Genomic DNA, 22,489 nt, shown 5'->3' with positions numbered 1-22,489 from the left:
AGAAACTTTATAGCGCAGCATGAGAGCGCGAGCGGTCCTATTCTGGTGGCTGAGCGAATTTGATTATTTTATATTGGACAGATAATGAGCTTTTGCTTTCGAACTGGTATCAACCGTATTATATTTCATAGAAATATTGGTATTAATGAGTAAAATGCTAATAAGAACTACATCATAATCGTTTTCCTAATTGAGTTCGCAAATAAATTTTAGGGATATAAGTTTAATTATATTGATTTAATAATCGTCACAATAATTTTATGACTCAACATTTAATATAAAATTAATATTTTTCCATAAATCACCATAAATGTTTATCATCAAAAATGAGTGAAACAAATTAAAATAATAAAATTTATGTGTGCTATAAAAATCAGTTGTACAAAGAATAAAGACGTTACGTTTATTCGGAATAGTGAGGTGCTTCGATAAAGTTGTAACGCGTGATAGGCGCGGAGTGAGGATGCATGTACGCGCCCGCACCAATAACAATAAATTTTGTCCGTCGTTTGAAGCGCCGAGCGCACAGCCCGCGTCACTACACACTATGCTCCACAAACTAGTATATTTTCTCAAGATTTATTTATTATTTTCTGATGATAAAAAATATTGCCTAAATGTCACAACACTAAAAATATGATTGATTGAAATTATTTGTTTGATGTTTTGACAAAATGGAAAAAAAAACTATTTTTAAAGATCGCAGCGTTTAAATCATAAGTCAGATTACGATACCATCAAAAGTAAAACAAACTAAATTTAATTCTAGTAGTATTTAATCATTAAACCGAGAAACGTATAAAATCTCTTGAAAACACAAAAATAATACCAATACAATCCCACACTGTTTCACCAGGCAGTGTGTGTGAATACGCGTCCCGTGTGCCGTGCTCCTGTCACATGGGGCACAGATTAAGAGCGCGGTGTGAACAGCACTATCTCCACAATACTTTAACACGTAAAAAGTGCTAATACAGAGGTATGAGCCGGGATTATAACATCATATATTTATTGTACTTTATGTCTATTTCATTATATTATCCGTGTTATTGTCATATTTTTATGCTGGGAGCTAAATAAATCGGATTTTGATTAGGGTTATTTTCTAGTCGGAAGTTAAGGAATAGTTTTGTTGTGAAAGTTACAAAGATTACTGAAGAACTTATGTTAAATAAGTCACTCCCAATTAATAGGTAAAGTATAATAAATTATGTATTTTTATTTAAATTCAATTGAAAACAAATTCGAAAAATTTACGAAGAAATAAAAAACAACTTTGAGTATTTCTACGAAACGTTGCGTTTTCAAAACCAAATCGGAGAAGGGTCTGAAAGTAATCATTTAATAAATAAACGCAACCAGATCTGATTTCTGTGTTTACAATAAAACTCATACAAAACTGTTTTGACAATTGCAAAAAAAAACAGCAAAGTTTAACAAGATAAATAATGACTAAATATTAAAATAAAGTGGCCTCAAGTACCTAATGCTGCGTCATAAATACATGTAGCTTTTTTATAGTCATAGATATATTTAGTCTATTTTATGACGTCACACGAAACTGGCTATGATTATATGTTAGTGCTAGACTAGCATAATGATCATTATCTCCCCATTAGACTTATAATACCCAATTAATTTGTAGTGATTTGTATGTATCTGCCTGTGAGTGATGGATTTGAATAAATTAGTAGCCAAGTTTTATTTTAATAATAAATCATCAAAATAATTTGATAGCTTTATACTAGTAATAGGTATTTAAGTATTTATTTTATAAGTAGATAATATGTATATCTTGTCGACTTATGTTAGCCGAGAGATAACTAAAAGAACTTTTTGTTTGGTTTAATACAAAAGTTGCTCATTAACGTCTTAATCATTATTTTTTATTCAATCCAATCAACACTTTCCAAAAAAATAAACTCATTCAATATATAATCGCGTTAACTTACAAAAACAACGTTTATGCATGTTAATTTTTTTCACACATTTCTTAACAAAACACCGGAGGATATGACATCATTCGCACATAAAATTCCCATATTATTTTTATGCAAATTGACTGAGCAATCATAACATAAATTCTTTAATATACCCACTCGGTGTTGAGCCACATCGGAGGCAGTTATGTCCCCCATAAGGAGCGTTGAGGATTTTGGGTTGACACGCAAAATTAGTTTGCACTCAACTGCAGAAGCGTATCGGTGCATCTCGCTTAATAAAATCTTATAAGGAATTTTATCGTTAAATCAGTACTGAATTGATATTGATTAGTGTGGGGTGAAATTAAACTAAGGCACCATCAGGTGAGCTGACCAAATTAAGATCGTTGATTGATAAAATTAATTATTATTATTTAAATATCCCAACTTAGCTTATCTACGTTACACCAATCTAAACCTCAAATAATAAAGCGTGTCCAAAGGCAACCATGTACCTCATTCGAAAGTTAAGTCATTAAAAATATACTCAAATTGAAACTTATGGAAATATTTAAATTAAATGCAAACAAACCGACGTGAACATAAAATGTAGGCAATTCAAATTAAAAGATTAAAGGGATATAGATATAAATAGTTGAGCGACAAACCACTCATTCCGAGCACAACATAAATTAATTTTAATTAGTCATACGAGACCTCGTTGATCGATACACTAAAATTATAATGATTATCGATTTGAAATGCGATTAGCATATAAACGAGTGATACTAACGATTATGTTTATCGATTCGCGTAGGACGATCGGTATGCACTATTTACTTGTTCACACGTATTATGACTAAAAACACGAAATAAAAAAACCGGCACCAAATGATTAGTTTCCAACACTATCGAATAAAAAAATATACGGTGTGATAGTTTCCCATAAAATCATGAGCAGATTCGAAATGTAAGCACATTAAGTTATCGGGCAAATTATCTCGTACCGTGCTACAATATTTATTTGTTTCTCACTAAGGACGGGCCCGGCTGCCCGGCTGCCAGGCTGTTCTCTCCCAATTAGGTGGTTATTGACGTTTTACTGTTATCTCGATAATCTTGAAATGAGAAGCCGTATTTATAGTCCTATTGACTTTTGTGCAAACGAAACACTTTCTTTCTGCTCTGTTTTATCTGATTTTATATCTCGAAAGTGTGAATTTCTAATCGGTTTTTATTTTATTTATATTTTTATTTAAATCATTTTAGTTATCAAAATTCATCAACAAGATATCAATTATAATTTACGTATATTGCTTGAATGATAAATGTTGGCTGTAGAGCTATGTGATTTAAATTGCATTCAGTCTAAAACGTAATTATTCAAATTTATTATTAATTACTCATGATTTAGTAGACATAATACGAGTCGAGCAATAAACTTGTTAGTTTAGAGCAGCACGGGGCATCCCACACTATAGATAAGACTGCGCTACGACACAACCTAAAGTCGACATTTATCCCAAAAAGGGAAGCTGTTAATAGAGTCATTCAACGTTACCGGCCGAATTATCTACAAAGAGAGAAGTGAGCCCGGTGCCGGTCGGAAATATAAATTTATTTGGTGGTTGTCGCCGCGACACGGGCGCCCGCACCTCTATCTCGCCGCGTAATCTTGAACATTGGCGTTAAAGAATTTAAATTATACGCTGATACAAATGAACGGGCGAACCCGCCTTATTTATTGCCTTAATCCAAATTATATTGACTAGGTTTCTTGGATTCGAATATGTCGTCACGTGATCCACGTTATGTAAAAAGCTTCGAGTTATTGGATTATTATAAGCTCGGATTATCACCTGTGTACGTTAGGAAATTTTACACCTATTAACATTAGTGTCAATATTACAAGTAGTATCATGTTTATAGAGTATTTTATATGAAGTGGGTCGGAGTCGTTGCTCTGTCGTTTATCAAGCGAGGCGTCAAATCTGCACTATAAATTCCAATTACTAATATTTCTGTTCGGCGCGGACTAATTAAGTGCAGCAACCAATTCACGCGTGCGCATCGAGCGGGCCCCGCCTGGAGACACCATTAGTCTTGCTACTATACTTCTTTGTGCTACAGACGTAAACATGTGTAAGACATGAATAATATTGCGAATGGAAGAAGTAATAGATTTTTATTTTATGAAATGTCGTAAATTGTGACATCATACTTTGTCTGAAAACATTACCCTTACCGATGGATATAACTCGAGAGGTTATTGTTACATAGGTAATTTCGACTTTGGCAATAAGGCGCGATTGAATTTTACTGATTTCAGTGTATCATCGAATGATCAGAACTAGTTTTACATACTTAGTCCTATTTAAAAGTGTTGCATGTAGTACGAAAGCTTGCACAAAATGTAAGAACACAATTCTAAATGTTTTTAGCTCTGTGAATCTGCGAATATTTATAACATGACAACTTCATCTCGAGCTTAAATGTTAATATGAACAGTGCGATCCACTAATTTAGCCTATACATCTTCATTCAGCTCTGCCTGTATGGAAACACTCGATTAAACCTTTTGTTGATTACCAAACCACCTCCACAGCTCAATATTATTGATAATCTTAAAAAAAATGTATATAGAAATGTATTTTAATGTCTCGTTGATAATTTTCTAGTTAATTGCTCCAGTCATCATCATCATTATCATCAGCCGAGACACGACCACTGCTGAACAAAGGCCTCCCCTTAGTCCTCCACGTAGAACGCCAGAATGCAGAGGTTTAATGCCTCCTTGAAACTTTATGTACCTATGAAGAATAGAAATAACCGTAAAAGACTTTTTCTTCTTCATAAAATTATATCAGTAACCGTGGCCGTGGCTTCAAAACACTGTCAAGGCACTCTGTGAATTAAAACGATTATCACAAATATCACATAAATTATCGGGAGACATACAAAATTAACTAAAAAAAATAACGATTTATTTACCTAAATATATTGACAAAAGCCTCTTGATCTTCAGCAGCGTGCAAAGACAATTGTTAAAGAGTTGTCGGCAAATTGTATTCACATAAACTGGTAGGCAATGAAACTGAAACTATGGGCAAGGGCTCTTTATTTTATAACAAACACACATAATAAGAATGAATAAAGATAAATAATCATTTATGTAACTATTACAATAATTAACATTACTGACGTAGTCAGATGGTCAATTTTATTCGCATTTTTCGTTTCTCCTCTAATAACTTCTTCAATTCGTTTATTTCCTTTGATGATGTACTACTAACTATTGTTAGGTTCGACTTTTTGTTATGTTTCCGTAACATTGCACGCTCGCTAATGTAATTCTTAACAGACTGCTTTGTCTCTTCAAGTTCTTGCTTAGCGGCTCTGTTTTCCTCTTTAATAAGCGATTTCTTCTTATCCAGTTCCTCTTTCAAAGACATTTTCATGGCATTTAGTCTTTCTTGCAGTTCAGCTATGGACATTTCACAAAGCAAACCCAGTCCAGATGTTTCAGTGAGATCAATTACTTTGGGTACTCTTGCTTGCTTAGCAATCGCTGCCAATATTTTTATTTCTTTTATCATGGTAATCCTGCGATCTAATTCTTCTTGTTTCTCTTTCATGGTCTGCGCTAGAATCATCTCAGATTCTTTTTTAATTCTCTCCGCCATTTCCTTTTTCTTCATAAGAACTTCACCTTTAGACTGAATTAAATTCAACTCACATAGTGAAAGCTTTTCAGCTTGTTTACGGTTTTTTTCCATTTCATGTTTTTTCCAACGTTCTATTTCTTCATTCCAAGTTTCCTTTTCTTTTAAGAACTCATCATGTTTCTTTTTATTTTCTTCCACCATTTTCTTTTTTGCCAGTACTGCTTCTTCATAGCTTATCTGACCCATCAAATGCTTTTTCTCTATATCTAATAATCTTTGTCTTTCTCTTTCTTGTCTGTCTTGTTCAGTCAATTCATCAATTTTGACAACATTTCTACAAGATTTCATAACGTTCTTCAACCACTGCACCTCTTCTTCTTCTGCCAGTTGTATTCGTTTATTCATTCTTCTCACAGTTGCAGCATTTTCTTTTACAGGCGGCGGATTTGCTGTTATCACAGACTTCTGTTTTTGCTTTGGTTTCGCAAATTCTGTTTCGATTTCGTCTCTGATACTAGAAATACGTTTATGGAATTTTTCAGATTTTTGTTGAGCATAATGAAAATCTTTATTTTTTATATCATTTAAAAGACGTGCAGCTCTTTGTTTATTTTTTTCATGACTTTGTTTCAATTTTTGATCAATCGCAGATTTCGTAAGCATCCTTTTGTTTCTATTGTGCATTGAGTTTGGAGGAGTAGCTGGCATGATTGCAGACTGGACAGCAGGCAGCGTATCTTTTGCTTTGCGATTTAAAACATTTGGTTGAACAGGTACAGTAGGAGGTTTTAATTTTCTGCTCTCTATCTTTTTTACATGTTCGGCGTACGTGTGTCCCATATCACTGATGTAAGGCTGCCACTCGAATAATGGTCCAATTATTTTTGCAGTTATAAATGTTGTATCATAATTAGTTTGCGCGACTTGCGAAATGAATGTGAGTACTTCATTGTTACTTAAAAATTTCGTGAATGTATCTAAAAGAGGCTTACTCAAGTTGAAGAGACACTTGTACAGGTAGTGCATATCTTTTGGTTTACATTGGAAAGTAACAGCATGAAAAACGATCATGAAGTAATCTTGGTCATCATCTGAGAGTTCTTCAGATAAATGTGATGCGATATCCGTCAGAAACTGCTTATGTCTAGTGAACCCCAGGAATGTTTCGGCTATCCATGATAGTTTAGTGTCATCAATGTCCTCTGGACATTTTTCTATGTATGCTTTCATATATTCATAAGGCGACACTTCACTGGTAGCTCCATAATCGAGGAGGATATTCCTCAGCATTTTAACGTTTCCAGATGTGTGGTAGTAAACCATTTTTAAAAGGTTCACTATTTAGGGTAATTTCAGAAACGAAATGAAAACATGACACAAACAAACACGACAAATAATTTTGTTGACAGATAATACGTAGCTATACAGACATTTTTAGGTCGCATTTACAGCCAGTTGTATATAATTTTTATGTATTTTATGTAAAACTTCTTTGTTTGTGAATCACAACTTGATATGATGAAGCAATAATAGGTTTTTATGGTACAAATAAGTTGATTTAAAAAAAAACATTTAAATTGTTATGTTATATTATTTTTGTATTTTTATTCGTTTTGTTTCGTTTAAAACACGTAAATATTTGCATGCAGGATGGCAGTAAAAATGGTTTTCTATGTCTGACTACACTTTTGGACTATGTCGTGAGTTTACGTAAGCATTTATGGATGTATATTTATTATTTGTTCGCTGTGACGAAGTACAAGAATTATGTGGTGACAAACACCAATATTAAATTCAACTAGATCCCACATTAAATAAAAATGAAGCAAGTAAATCAATCGTCAGTCAAACGTTGAGTCCATCATGGATTCCTGTCATTAATCGTTGCCGACGGGAGTATTTAATTAGGTAGCCGGTCTGTTTTCGCCGGGTGCTTCATTAATCAATCAGTTTGGACGCGAAGGTATTGTCCGACAGGTCGACACCTCGGCCCGCTTCGATGCCCGCGAACTGCAAGTCATACACTCCCTCTTAAAATATAATAATCGTGTTAAACACGACCATAAAAGCCATATTCGATTAGAAGTATTTTAAATAGGTTCCTGTCTTGTTATCTGAAGCTATTGTCGGTGTAACGACGTATCGGTTTTTGTTCGATCTCCTTATAATTACTATCGGTTCGACCAGAAGTTAGCATGTTAATAGAAGTTCGGGGTTCTTGTGTAAGTTCTGTTAAGTAGTTATTATAATAAATGCGTGTAAAATGCTTTTACGCGTAATTAATTGTGTAGGTATTGTTATTTCTTTGAATGTTTGAAGAGCTGTGATTGATGGATGCTAAAAAATGATTTGCAAATGTTTTTTAACTGAAACTGTTATTAGGCTACCTAAAAATTGCTTGTGTTGAAAGGCTAATCATAGGCTTTGATGTTAGGACTACAAACGGTTAAATTGATTGACTTTTAAATTACGCACGTGAATTTCACAATACTTAGTAGGTTTTGATTATCTAATCGTCTATCTAATCTAAATCTGCAAGTACATAAAATATTCTTAAAGATCCTTAGATGTGGTGATGTGCTATGAATGTAAAAAATATTGTTATCCTATCACGGCTCTTTACATCATATAGGTAACAATAACCATTAAATCTATCATAACATGACCAAATGAAGCTTCATAAGAATTGTACCAACTCTCTACCAAAGGTACATTACAAAATAAAAAGTCTCAGTAACTACCATAGTCACTTGAATCGTAAGAAAGCAGTGGCTTATTGACTCTGTCAAAATTAATTCAACTTTGAACACAAATCAATTTCAACATAATATTAGCTGTCAGTCCATGTCAAATTACTGCCTTTAATTAACGATACGGCTTGCCTTTCTCACATCTCGTCATATAAAACGTCTAATGATTCTCGATTGAACGTACTTGGCATTGTTATTTTTGAATCTTTGTGCTTTATTTCATTCTGAAGCACTTTTAGTTGGAGTGGTGAGCCGTCGAAGATTTTTTTCTAGTTGTTTAGTTGGTTAATTAATTGATGGGTTCTAAGACTGATTCTGATACGGAGTTTTTGTGAGATTTGTTTAAGTTTTAGAATTGGGTAGACGACGTTTCGATAATTTGCCATTAGTTTTATAGCTGGAAACGCTCACAATACGGAGACTATTTTGGTTTGTAGGAGATGGCGAAAAGGAATCAAGGCCACAGAAAGCTCTACAAAGAGATACCCATCTCTTTGTAGAGCTTTCTGTGGCCAATCAAGTGGAAGGAGGGTAGGGATGCCTTTGACCTGCAGTAAGATGATCATGGCTGAAAAAAAGGCATAAGCCAACAAGCACCTATCTCCAACTTCACACATTAGGTACATTTGGACGATTTGGAATAGGATAGGATAGGATAGGACATTTCTAAATCATGTTTAACCTTACTACATTCGTTCACCTAGTTCAAAGCTGGTAAAAAAATTAGTTAAAAATATATTGACTTTTTTATACCGATTTAAGATTATCAGTTCAAGATATGTACCTAAGTGAAACCTTCCTTTCACATTTTATGATTGGTAAAGGAAGTGCGTAATAGCCGATGTATTAAAAATCCATAACTGCTGAGCCGGTTGCAATGGGAGGAAACAATTAGCAAGGTGAGGTGCTATGTGTAATCGCCGGGATTTTTCTTTCTATACTGTGATGACACCTGCTTTTGGCAGTCTGTCGACATAAGTAGGTTTCCTTCTTATTTTCATGGTTGTGATTATCCAGCCAGTTATCCAGTTTTTTCTTCAGATGTCTGCACTTTGAAATGAGCAGCTACTCTGAATGTAGTTACCTATTTTTGACATTTAGGTACTGGTGCCTTTTTGGTCTCATCGGAATTGATTTTTCAGATGCCGGAGGTGTAAAATATTCTACGAGAATTTTTTCAAGTTTCCTCTTAGCTTAAATTGTTTATTCAACGGGTTCTACTGATATTGTTACGATTATATGTTATAAGAATTAGGGTTTTTTGTTTAAAAAAACTTAGTCACCTAAATATGAGGATTGAAATTATTCATCAAACAAAAAGTAGTAGGAAAAATATTGTTTAAATCAAAGGCAAGATAATGTTAAGTGGGTTGTGGGCAGGGCGCTCGGTCGTCCATCGTCACGAAAGGTCACGGATCAGTTCAGTTATTTATCGGCGCCCGCGTCACGACCCGTGAACACACTCCAAATTCAACCTATTATGTGTATTACGCCTTATAATAATCTTTAACTCGCTCTTTAACCGTGTGAAGTCTCCTATATAATTCCTTGTAACAATCCACCTATGTTTTCTTAAATATCCTCTTCCCTTTCTTCATAAAGTCATTCATATTAAAATTCGCCACTTGTCATGATTTCCATTGAAATTGGCTATAATTACTTAATCTAATTTCTTGCCCAAAGTACCCATATTTTTTTAATCGGCAACGTAGTTAGTGCCTGTAAAATAGAATCTCGCATTGCATTAATCTCGTTTAATCTCAGCACCAAATTAAAATCATTACCTAACACCTCAAAATACCAAGAAGACCTCGTCGATCAATAACAACACCACAGACATAATAGCCAATAATTGAAACGAACAGAAGTCATCGATTATTATATACGAGTCGAAACAAAATTATTGGAAGCTTATTATCGTCGGCCACCTAAGGAGAAGCTTCATCAATCTCCGTGGCCAGTTACAAAGGAACTTAACAAAGAATTATAGCTCTTTATGTATGGTCGCTACTAAGTAGGAGGATTATAACTTCAATTTAATGACCAGCCCATGATTAGACATCACGTATAGGAACCTACTCTCAGTTGCTTTATCACATAAATCTCGCTTCGAGTAATAAGGTGACTGTCTTAAAGTCTAACGTGGTAACGTTCATTAAAAGGGCTGTTAAAATGTAAACTAGCCATCGTCAGTGTTGCTGGCTTAATGTCTTAGCTGGAGTAATGAATTCACTCTCTGCTCATTAGATGTTACAGCGTTCAGGAAATTATTTCCTGGTCGTGCTTTAATCATCGATTTAATTTTGTTTATATTTCCATGTAAGGTTTTATTTCTATTGTATATTTGGATATCATAATTTTTGATGAATTTATCGTAGTGCATTATTTTATTATTATAATAAATATCTGCTGGGCACTACCATTCGCCTTTTCTATAGCCCATCATTCAGCTCAAATCATTCAACTGTAGTCTAAGACCTAAATTATCGAAACTCGAACCACAAGGACAGGTGAGGCGTATCTTTGTACTTTTAAATTAAGAGAGAAAAGTGTACAAGCTCATAAAAATATAATTTGGTAGACATTAATTAAACAATTAATCTACATTAAATATAAGTTTTCACCATTCCTGGTAATTAAAAGATTGGTATGTATTCGAAGTAACATAAATTCAACACACTCAGCAGAAACACGAAATAGGTACTCACAATACAAATTACGAACCTTAATTAGCTACACAGGATGTACCAAATAAAAAAACCAATAAAAAAGTAAATTCTAATTAAATAACAAACAGCTATCGAATAAGAAATTGTTATAACACAAACAATGTTAAAAATGTTGATGCAATCGCTGTCCGAGATAAACTTTGATGACCAACGATGTTATTTATTTGTTTAGTAATTTATATGAGGTTAGTTACTGTTTTATTGGGTGTATTAAATCAAGCCTCAATAAGGCAGCCATTCATGTTTATTTTTACCAAGTTTCTGCTTGGTATGCCCAATAAATTATTGGTCTGGTCACTTTTATCACGGGGCCATGGTAACGTTTATCGGACGTTAATAGTGTGTGGATAGACCCCAGCATTATACGGTTTCGATCGAATCGGAGAAGCAATATGGTAGGTGTAAATCTTTGTCGATTATGTCGCCTTAGTAGCTTTAGCATGCATGTATGTTTGTCAGATGGTTATTGAGTTATTTATTTTGAATGAAAGGTTAGTAAGGCGCGTTGCTGTTTAGCTACTGCTTCAACCTATTTGGTCTTTGAAATGTAAGTAGTCAATATCGAAATTAAATATTTTTTTAGAGAAGGAACAATTTTACATATCCTTACTTAAATTAAAACACAATCCAAAGTGTTGAGATTTTCAGATAGGTAGGTAGTTAATGTAAAAAGAGTACACGCTTATACACCTAATTCCAACTATTCTTATAGGTTTGTTGGTATACCTATATGATTTAGTATATATTTTATATCGATGTTTCGTAAATTAAAATATTAAAATCGGAAACCGGAATAACAGTATATACGCAATACCCATCTTTATCATTTTTGGTAAACACCAACATGAAAGTGAAGTATTGACAACGCTTGCATACAAGTGGATAATCCGAACAGTGTCGGATAATATCCACACTAATCTCACGGTGAGCGCAAAGTGGCTCAACTCGTTCGAGTTTATTGATTGACAAGCTCACAGTTGGATTAAATTCTCGCAACACTACACACACATTAGCTTTACACCGGCCCTCTAGATATATCTGCATGAAATTATTCTCCTCGCGATTACCAATCGGGACGCGCAAATAAATGCATCAATGTCATTAGGAAAATTGGCGTTAATGACTCGACTAGTCGTGTTGCATTAATGTCAGGCCAACATTTTGTACAACATACCTGATTGAACCTTGTATGTAGTCATGTAAAGGCGATCTTGTACATATGTAGTTATGTACCAACGAAACATGATGTGTAGGTACTTGATCCCTGTAATATGTTTTCCTCAAAGAAAGTCACCAACAAACAGGCTGCATTACAAACAATCACGTATTTCCATTCGAAAGTAATTTGTTCTAGTTTTTTTTTCATCCAAAAACATAATGAACAAGTGGCAGCACTAATAAGATGAATTTGAATGTGAACGCTCACTTCCTATTGGGGACATAAATCACACAGTGAATTTTTATTGGACCCAAAAATGTCTGATCATGACGAACCATTCATGTGTAATTGGGATCAGCGGCTACACATAAAATATGAGACGTTGGTTTCAGAGGGTTTTATTGACAACATAAACACTTTATTGTATTTTACCCAACGGCCAGACATACTCTGTTTCCCTCTTTGCTACTTACAACATTCGATTTTATGTTATTTGTTTATATTAAGTTAAAATACCTAATATCAGTAATGTGGACAAGAGATCTCGTCACATTTAAAATGATATTTACCAAGCGTGTTTATTTACTTACATGTACTAAATGTACATTTATTTTATTTTACAGCATCAATAGACACATAATAGAAGAAGCTACAAACGCACGCAGGAAGCCATTGCCATTGGAAAGGACACATATTTACATCATACAGTCTCATAAAATGCGCCGTTATATAAAAATATACCGAGGTGCCTTCAAGTTTACGGAAATTAAATATCATATGGGCGAAGTTGTAAGCGAACCGAAATGTCAGTCATTAAATAAATGTAGAGCAATTCATATTAACGCCATGTTCCTTTGATGTATATAGGTAATAATTTAAGTAAACGACATAGGTATGTCACGAAAATAAATAATAAAACAGTCTGAACACTAGACTAGAGAAAGAAAAATAGCTTTAGAAATAGTAGACGCCAGAAAATTTGCTACACGAAAATACATCGTTCCGGTTAGTCACGTCCACAATTAAGGAAAGAAAAATAAGCACGACAGTTATAAGAAATTTTGAAAGTTCAGGATTTGCAAGTTATTACAAAACAAAAAGTTAAAAGGCTATTCTCATTGAAATGAGCAGACGACACTGGAAAGTTGTCACGCTCCTGTTGTTATATAAAGCATAACTGCAATTCAAGTAGAAGACAAAGGTGTGTGACACAGAGGCACACCAAAATTGCCATTCAAAATTTTCCGAGCGAGTTCCACTTCAGGTGAAGTTCATTTAAGCATAAAATTACATTGTCTGCGAGACATTGTCTCGTGGCAATGAACTGCACTTTGACATAAAATCGTAGGCGAAGCTATAAATCCATTTCATTGCCTTAATAAAGGATGACTAAGGAATTCGATAGGAGCCATCAGTCTCGGGACGTCTTCCATAGGTCACAGTCATTAAGTGTCTTTTGTTTGTTTAAAGTAATTGCACTGGCTATTTACATTGATGACTGGGATTAAATGCGAAAATGTGAGATAGGTAATCAAAGTTCTTAAACTCTTTTACAGTCTATAGACGCCGAAAGGTTGAACAGTACCTTAGGCGCATTTGTTTGTGGGTTCGTTTGAAAGTGGCAACAATTCACTGCCATTTAAGTCACGTTTTAACACTTAAAAACTATAATATGGATTCATTTTGAAAGCTCAGAATCGCATCAGCGAGGTGAAAAAAACTAAAACTCGCGCATCAGTAGCAATTTTAGAAATTATGTTTTCACACAAATTGTGCGCGTTTCTTGATTGGAAATAAATTAGTTGTTAACAATTGTTAATAAGGTGAGAATGTTATATGGAACATGGACAAAAAATATTTTACATAATCCTTTATTATGTTCTGGCGTTGCTTGTCCATCGGGAGCGGTTAAATCCACATTTTGTGGTTGAAATAATAACCCTCGTTAGGTTCAGCGAAGAGTTGGGAGATATGTAAATTCGTGAAAGGTTTCGACCACAAAAAATCCTTGATCATGCGTGTAACAGGTGTGCTCCTGATTTCTAATAGCAGGATTCGTATAATTGTCGGATGAAATCTGGCTTTAAATGTCCTTTTTTACTGACTCTTACTATCGAGCGACCGCAAACTTTCGATTTTTTAAAGGACACTCCTCGATATGATTACATACATTACTAGTTTTTTTCTTTACAATATATTGTCGTGAGTATAACTCTCGGCAGATGTTTTCGTTTTACATTTTTTGTTTACGTTCGCCTCGGTGCTTTGTTTGCCTTTCAACTAACTATTATTTATATTGTTTTCTCATCACATTATGAATAATAATGTTTTGGTATTAAACAAAGCAACAATTGTTGTTATGATCAGTCTTTTATTATAATGTGAGCGGGTGACATTGTGAAGTCGTTCGTATTGGTCAAAGACTTGCAGTAAGTAGGTACAGGACCTACATAATGGAAACATCTACAGTTATTATTGTTCATGAATGTAACTGTTTAACTAGATTTTCTTTTCCAACGTATTCTAGCGCGTCGCTGTGTTTTTGTCTTTGGGTTAAACAATTTTGTTACGTGTGTATGTACAATCCTTATAGCCAAAACCATGTAAAGATTTTCACTGGCAATTAAGTTTCTTTTATAAAAAAAGAAATATAGTGATATATCTAGTCATACAACTAGATTTCCAACAGCAACGATGCCATAAGTACTTTCCACTAAGTTTAAACTTAATCAAAACAAACGTAGGTACACCAGCTACGTATCGCTTCAATAGAATATCGCATAAACTGGTTCCCATAGGAAATGGTTCATAATAAAGAAATGTACTATCAAATGTTTGACGGTAGCTTCTGAAATGCGCGCGAGTGGGTGCTATCTGCGCAGCGTGGATTTACGAGCCGTCCCTCCACTTTGCGCCTTGGTAAGGCAAAATAAATATCTTACCTTATATACTTTTATCGGTTATATTATTTCGAACAACTTTCTTCACTATGGACGTTCAGTTGTAAAAGTTTTGCAATGATTTTGCCAGTTTGAATTGAATAAAATATAAAGTTATTGAAGTGTATTTCAAGGATGTTGTTATAAAATCGTTATATTATCATTATATAAAAAAAATGTGTTTAAAACTTAATTTTTGTTTAATTTACTTTTTTAATTTGAAGAATGAACGTGTGTAATTTGTGTAAGTGTACGCTTGTCTGAGTTCAGATCACGAACTCCTGAAATTAGCTAATCGGTATTTTACTAAAACATGACAACCTATTACAGTGGATTTTTTGGCAAATGTAATTGTTATCGTGAACACACACATAATTAGCTAACTAACTAAATTCTACAAGCACCTACTGAACCTACTGTATGTAGGTACCTGGCTCCATACAATTAGAATAAGACTGTCTCCTACTGTACCCTATCAGAGATTACAGAGAAACTATAGCTTCGCTCTAATGGTGGGTGGAGATAATGGTCATTCATTAATGTTTATTGTAGTATTAGTAATAGCCGCCATATTGTTAGCCAACATGAGCCTAGGTTTAAGATAGGCACAGAATTATGATGTTCTGATACAAGTTGTTATTTTAAACTTGTTTGCTTGGTTCGTCATACGGAAAATGGAATAGACTCGGTTTGTAATCTTTCGGTGTACTTTAACTAGCGGATAATTGTGAATCATCTAGCGTTCTATTCTTTGTTAAGGATTCTTTGTTCTGTCATTGATAATGGAACGTGCTGATGAGGTTTCGTGTTCGAACTTCTTCATGTAGGTAATGAAGAAATAACGAAGAATTCCTCTATTCTTTAATCCTCTCCAAAAAGGTCTTTAATGAGGTATAACAACACTTTTTATGGAATCAGGGGCAACTGAGCAGACAGATCAACAATAATAACTGATAATACTTAGTTACTGCTGTAACTGCTCGAAGAAATACTTGGTAAGACCAACCATACGTATAGAAATGGCTATTATCTATCTATCTGTATTTAAAACTACAAAAGTTTTACATACATATGTACCATCTAGTAACTCAAGTTCAGGGCACTTTCTATCCCATCCACAAACAAATACAAAATGTACCCAGCGTGTAAGTTAAAATAAATCACAGATTGATTACAGGGCATTGTAGCGCGTGGACTGGTAGCGACTCGAGGTCTCCACGCAACGAACGGACACACAGACATGCAGACATGCCCGCCGATATTTTATATCTATCCGAGTGAAATGATTTATAGGAACCGGTGCAATTGCGATACTTGTGTATGAATTGTCGCCTCACTTCCTTTTGACTTGCCAACTTGTTATGATTTCAGTTCTTGGGAAAGAACTTTGTTGGATAAAGTTTTTGTAATGTTTTGTTATCATAATAATGAGGGCTTATGTATTTATAAAAGGTGAAACTCACTGCTCATTTTTAATCGCTGAAATTCTATGCGTGCATAAATCAGGATCAGGTGACAACTACCAAAAAGCGCACGACAAGAAATTACATTAATACATAGGTACATACCTTCCTGCTAATAGAAAATTACAAACTTGCGTTGACGTACAAAAATAAGTCGATCGAATTAATTTTTAGTTAATTCATGTAAAGTTAATTAATAGAGAAAAGCTCTACTAGTTTCGAGACAGAAGAATTCTTCATCATGAGCAGCGTCGGCAGACGCGGCGATGTTGCGCATCCTACTGCCGAAAACACCGTGATTTTTTAGTTAATTCCGTATATCTCACGATAGTTATTCTAATAATATTTAATTATTTTATTAGCAGTATAAGACTTTTTCATTGCATCTGTTGCATAGTCTCTTTGATCCTAGTCATTTCTGTTTTATACCAAGGAAACCATTTTCAATGCCCTTATATCTCTACAATCCAAAGAAAATGAACCAGATTCCCCGTACATATATCCAGATTACTTAAAACTGTAGTTACATTAAACCTGTGACCTCTTCAGTCCGTGCGGTGTGCGGTCGCCGGTGACGAGGCTCGATTGATCGATGATTATGTCTTCATCCCGGCTCCGAGTCCCAGATCTATGCCCTGAACTTAAGGAGCTTCATGTATTACTTGTGTGGAATGGTTTTGGTACTTGGTAGCAAAAGTAGCGATTTAATTTCTACTGGTTTGTATTGGTGAAATTTAACATATGTATGTAGATGTTCTTCTTAATACCGAATTTTAATAGGTGCGCTGGTAATAGATAATAATGATAAGTTAGAATACTATTTGTATTTACTTGCTAATGTATTTTATCCCAAAATGTATTTTTTGAAGTAATATAAAACATAAACTGGCAAAAATCACGATTTCGAAAAAAGTAGATAATTAGTTCGAAGCCCACCTACTGCTACCTACTACTACAGTACCTACTGCTACTGCCATATTACTGAAATAGTATGGCAGTAGCAGGTACCATAAATAAAATACAAGAAATAGTTTACTGTAGAGTAACAAGGATCAAAACCACGCGGTCATAGCGCTCCCCTGCTACCTGTGTCAGTCACCGTGTCGTTACAGGTTGCTCGGCATCACAAAAAAAATCCTCCTTTCAAATGTAAATCAGCACAAACCGACAAAGCAAATTGTCACAAATAAACACTGTTACGTTTAGTTTTTTGTGAAAGTTTATAAAAACTCGGTCTCATCGGTAAAGGGTCAGGCAGGGCCAATCAATCTAAGATAAAAGTTTCTTTTATTGATTTTTTGCTGCACCGTCTCTTTAGTAATTCTTTGTGATCCTGATTCGATTGTTATCCGTGCGACTTGATCAAATACAAATGTTCCACGTCAAATACACAGATGTCGTGAACTTATTTTAATTTGTTCGTTACATAGGAAATCTATGTTCCATTGTTGGATTGTTAATTAGTCTCCCGGAAAACCAATTAAAATCGATAGTACCGAGTTTCACAGCGTGGAACGATTTCTGCCAATCAAAAATGGTTGTATTGACAGTTGGTGTCATTTTAAATGTGTCAAAGTTAGGTAGGTCTTTGAAATGCTAATATAACGCTATTAATCTCAGAAGCTTTCAATTTTTAAGCTGATAGCGATACGATGATAAAACAATAAGGCTAATCTTATTTTCAGGAGTTTACACATAGTTCTTTTTAAACATAATAAAGGTCGTCAATTACAAAGCTCAAATATCAATATCAAAAATGATCGACTACTACCGATTCAACTTAATAGAATAGATTATAATATTATTAAAACAAAAAAGAACATTATCGACCCTGTGACATCACCTGACTTTGACACTGAATTCATTTTTTATCAAACACGTTCCCGGCTTCTAATACAATTCATAAGAAAAAGACAAAAGATTTGAATACGTTAGTCCAAATATTGATTTAACCCTATCGGCGACGGAAGCAGGTGCTAAGCGCACGCGCTGCCTCGGAATCAATAAGCGTTTCCCAACTATGAAATTAAATGATAATCACAACTTTTTTTCATATTTATATAAGCAGTTAATCAGTACATTTTCCCTTTGAAGACAGGGATCGTCAACATTTTGTTGCTTTGTTTACAAGATTGACTTTTTTGGTAATAGATTAGGTACATATCTTACTTATTTGTTGATATTTTAAGGAATTGTAACGTAGAGAAACGTAGTTCATTAAATTGATTAAAGAACCTTACGTTTGGCAGCTGCGCTTGCGTCCACTAGACAGACGAGCAGTTAAACCAGCATAAAACGTCAATAAAACAAAATGACAACATCATTCGCAATTTATAGAGAATTTTAATGGTAAAACATAATTTGCTTTTAACGCAATTTATTATAGTAATAAAATTTTAACGCTTATAAATAATAAAAGGGTAAGTTGTAAAGACAAACGAGGTTAAAATGCGTTAAGTCAAAGATAATGGCTTTATATTGATTGTAAATCTTTATTATTCACTCTCATCATTACGATGACCCGCGGTCTGAGTGGCTGATACATTACTTTATTGTAATTATTTTTAAAAGATACAAAATAATTATGTCATGTACTTTTAAAGAAGAAGGTTTTCAAGGTCTGCACGAGTGGGTACTTTGGCGTACTCAAGTCAGGAGTTGAGTAAGAAATAACTCAGCCAGAAGACTGACTTATTTAAATTGTCAGGAACCTTTCTGGCATTACTGATTTAACAGGACGTTTAACTCGAATAAGTGTGGGAGAGCCATACTTCGAATGGCCCGGCTCGATCGGAGGGATACCACAGCCTCACGGAAAACCGACGTGAAACAACGCTTGCGTTGTGTTTCGTTGTGTGATTGAGGTTACTGGAGATCCGTCTGCTCGTTTGCCGGCTTATTCTAAAAAAACTGACTGACTCTCACTATTATTTCCCATTATTTAGCGTATTGACTGTGTTACTGAATTATCTTGTTAAACATTCATATTATGAATATAATAAGCTTACCATCTACTAGGTTAAACATTTATATAAAGGTTGTCGACCCCCGATTCTTGGCCGCCATTGCTCATTTTAACGGTTGGTCCTACACCCCGGCCTCGAGAGGGTTGCCGTGACGCGTCATGCTCCGATGTTACGGCTTGATATGAAGCCTTTACAGGCAGATGCACACACCTTATAATTGGACCGTATCAAAACATTAGTGGACCATAGTTAGAACATCGTAGGGTCGATCTGACGAATGCCGGTAATTATAGCTTGATAGCTTCGGATTTTTTAGGCTAATTACTTTAGAAATGTGTTTGGAAGACAAATGTACTTTCTTTTGTTTATGCAGGTCGTATTTTCATTGTGTTATTTTAACACTTTTTTACATTATTAGTCTCACTATGGTACTTTCTTAATGGTATCGGAGTTTGGATTTAGCCGTAGGAGCAACTACATACTTTTTATATTTGTGAAATGCACAAATTTTTAGAAATCACCACTTTGACACACGCGAAAGTCAAAAACATAAAATTAAAAATATGAATACAAAAGCAAATCTTTGGAGTAATCATACATACTTACTTATCTTAAACAAAGTTATTTTAGGAGTGTTAGCTAAACTGTTCTGGTTTAGTTCATACATTTCAATTCAACTAGAACTAGCAAAAAGTAACCTGTAATTTGGGCTCAGGCTAAACTTGCGATCTCGATTCGTTTAAACTGCTTATCAGTGAAACTAGTTGGTAGGCTTAGTTTCGAATGATAGGTACCTAGATCACATAATACAATGTGATTCAGATTAAAGATCAGTTCATATCTGAGGTAAAATACGTCGAGCGTATCATCGGCCGTCCTGACGTATGAACGGTCAATTGTTTTTCTATACATTTGTGTGTGTTCTATACATTACGCGACCGATGATACTTGTTCCGCCAGATATGAAACCGATCCTTACGTTTATCACCTATCTGTGTTATTTTAAAATAAGTTTTTACACGAATATAAAACTAATGCGTGTCTTTACCTTCAAAAATACCCCGCAAAAATCCCTATCGTTCGCGTGTAATCTTAAGTAATGGACTCATTTGTCAGAGCGAGGAGTTTGCATATGAAATCGTGTAGGAGGGCAATTGATCACACATCGTGCTTTGTGATAGACACACGTTCATAAATAATCTGTGTGCCGAAATGTAGCACTGTGAGTGTGAAGGAGAGATCTTGTGACGTTGTGGCTTTAGCAAAAAGCGGATTTTTTATATATAAAAAAAACTAGCGACCCGCCCCAGCTTTACATGAGGGCAATGATGATATATTATGCATTTCTTTTACATATAAACCTTCCTCTTGAATCACTCTACCTATTAAAAAGAACCACATTAAAATCCATTGCGTAGTTTTAAAGTTTAAGCATACAAAGGGACACAGGGACAGAGAAAGTGACTTTGTTTTATACTATGTAATGATAAAAGGGTTTTCTTAAAAATCGAAGTGTTTATTGCGTTCGACTCCACTCCTGTAACAATGTATGATTTTTTTTTCAGCCATGGTCGTCTCACTGCAGGACAATGGCTTCCCTACCCTCCTTCCATCTGTCTCTTGGTAGATCTTTCTGTGGCCAATCCTTTTCATAGGGATCGAGTTCATAATGTCCAACTTAAATAAGGTTTTTGTAATCGACTCCTGTCTTTCACTCTTTCCACAATTATTTTTTGTAGTCAGCCTTGAACTGAATTTTATCCGAATTTGGCTTGATATCAGTACAATTTTTACATAGAACGACGATCTGTAAAATAAGCTTCTTAAGGAGACCCCGAAAGACATAGGTAAGTAATTTTAGTACAGTAATGTAGTACCTATGTAATGAGACACAATTACGTATTTGACGTATTTAGTTAGGTACCTATGAACATGTGACATTGTTTAATAATTATGAAAAATAAGAGTGTCGAACTACTTACGATGTTCCTGAAGATTACGGACACCTAATGTCAGTGTAAATTAGTGTTATTTCAGTTTATCTTGTGCTTGAATCTGACCTTTTATGATCTGTAGAAAATTAAGAACATCTACAATTAGACGTGCATCAGTTTAAATTGCATGTAATTACCTGATATTTATTGTAATTCTTACCTAATTATAATAACAACTTACGCATGAATAATATTTTTTAAATCACTTTTTTCAGAAAATTGTTAAAATGTTAGTATTTTCTTAATATCTTTAAAATAATTATATCTATCTTAATAATTTCATATTAATATTACATTTAAAATAACACCAAATTACACATGAAATTTAATAAAGGTCGAGTAACGCCATCTGTCTTGTAAGCTTGAAACTACAAAAAAAGTTGACTCAGCACAACGAGCTTACTTTACTACAGTGATCAATAGATGTCACTTTCTACGCTTTTTCATTACCGACATCTAGTGACATTATTTGGAACCTTGTACTTACGCCCCTTGCCACGGCACACTTTGTATCCCGGGTGGCATATTGTTAGTATTGTTACCTGTGACTTTGTTTCAACAAATTGACATAGATGGCAGTTAGCACTGGTTTTGCATTTTATATTTTTAAAATTAACATTTGAAATAATTTTTGTGGGATATGTAAACTAAAACTTTAGAGATTGTAATAGTTCTACGATAGGAGTCTATTGTAGAATTTCTAAAGTTTGACGACTAAGTAGTCGTAATAACTGCAGTAGAAGAGAATAAAATTATCGTGTTAAGTTTTTAGGTACATTCTTAGAATAGCTCAAGACTTTTTTCTATAGTTAAGATAGAAAACTATTCTATTTACAGTTTTATTAAAATATTAGGCATAGTATAATTACTGTAAGTATTAAGTTGTTGTAGCTGTAAGTTTA

At 34.3% G+C, this 22,489-nt stretch overlaps 1 protein-coding gene across 1 annotated transcript; it reads right to left on the bottom strand.

Annotated features, from left to right (window-relative positions):
• Positions 1–5,023: 5,023 nt before the first annotated feature.
• On the bottom strand, positions 5,024–7,004 carry LOC118263870 (cilia- and flagella-associated protein 99-like). The gene has a single exon (XM_035576071.2). The coding sequence runs from the start codon at positions 6,908–6,910 to the stop codon at positions 5,129–5,131; it is 1,782 nt and encodes a 593-aa protein (XP_035431964.1). The 5' UTR covers positions 6,911–7,004; the 3' UTR covers positions 5,024–5,128.
• Positions 7,005–22,489: the final 15,485 nt, after the last annotated feature.

Source organism: Spodoptera frugiperda, chromosome 27, assembly GCF_023101765.2.
Source record: "Spodoptera frugiperda isolate SF20-4 chromosome 27, AGI-APGP_CSIRO_Sfru_2.0, whole genome shotgun sequence".
Taxonomy (NCBI): Eukaryota; Metazoa; Arthropoda; class Insecta; order Lepidoptera; family Noctuidae; genus Spodoptera; species Spodoptera frugiperda.
This window is presented reverse-complemented; position numbering and strand designations above follow the sequence as displayed.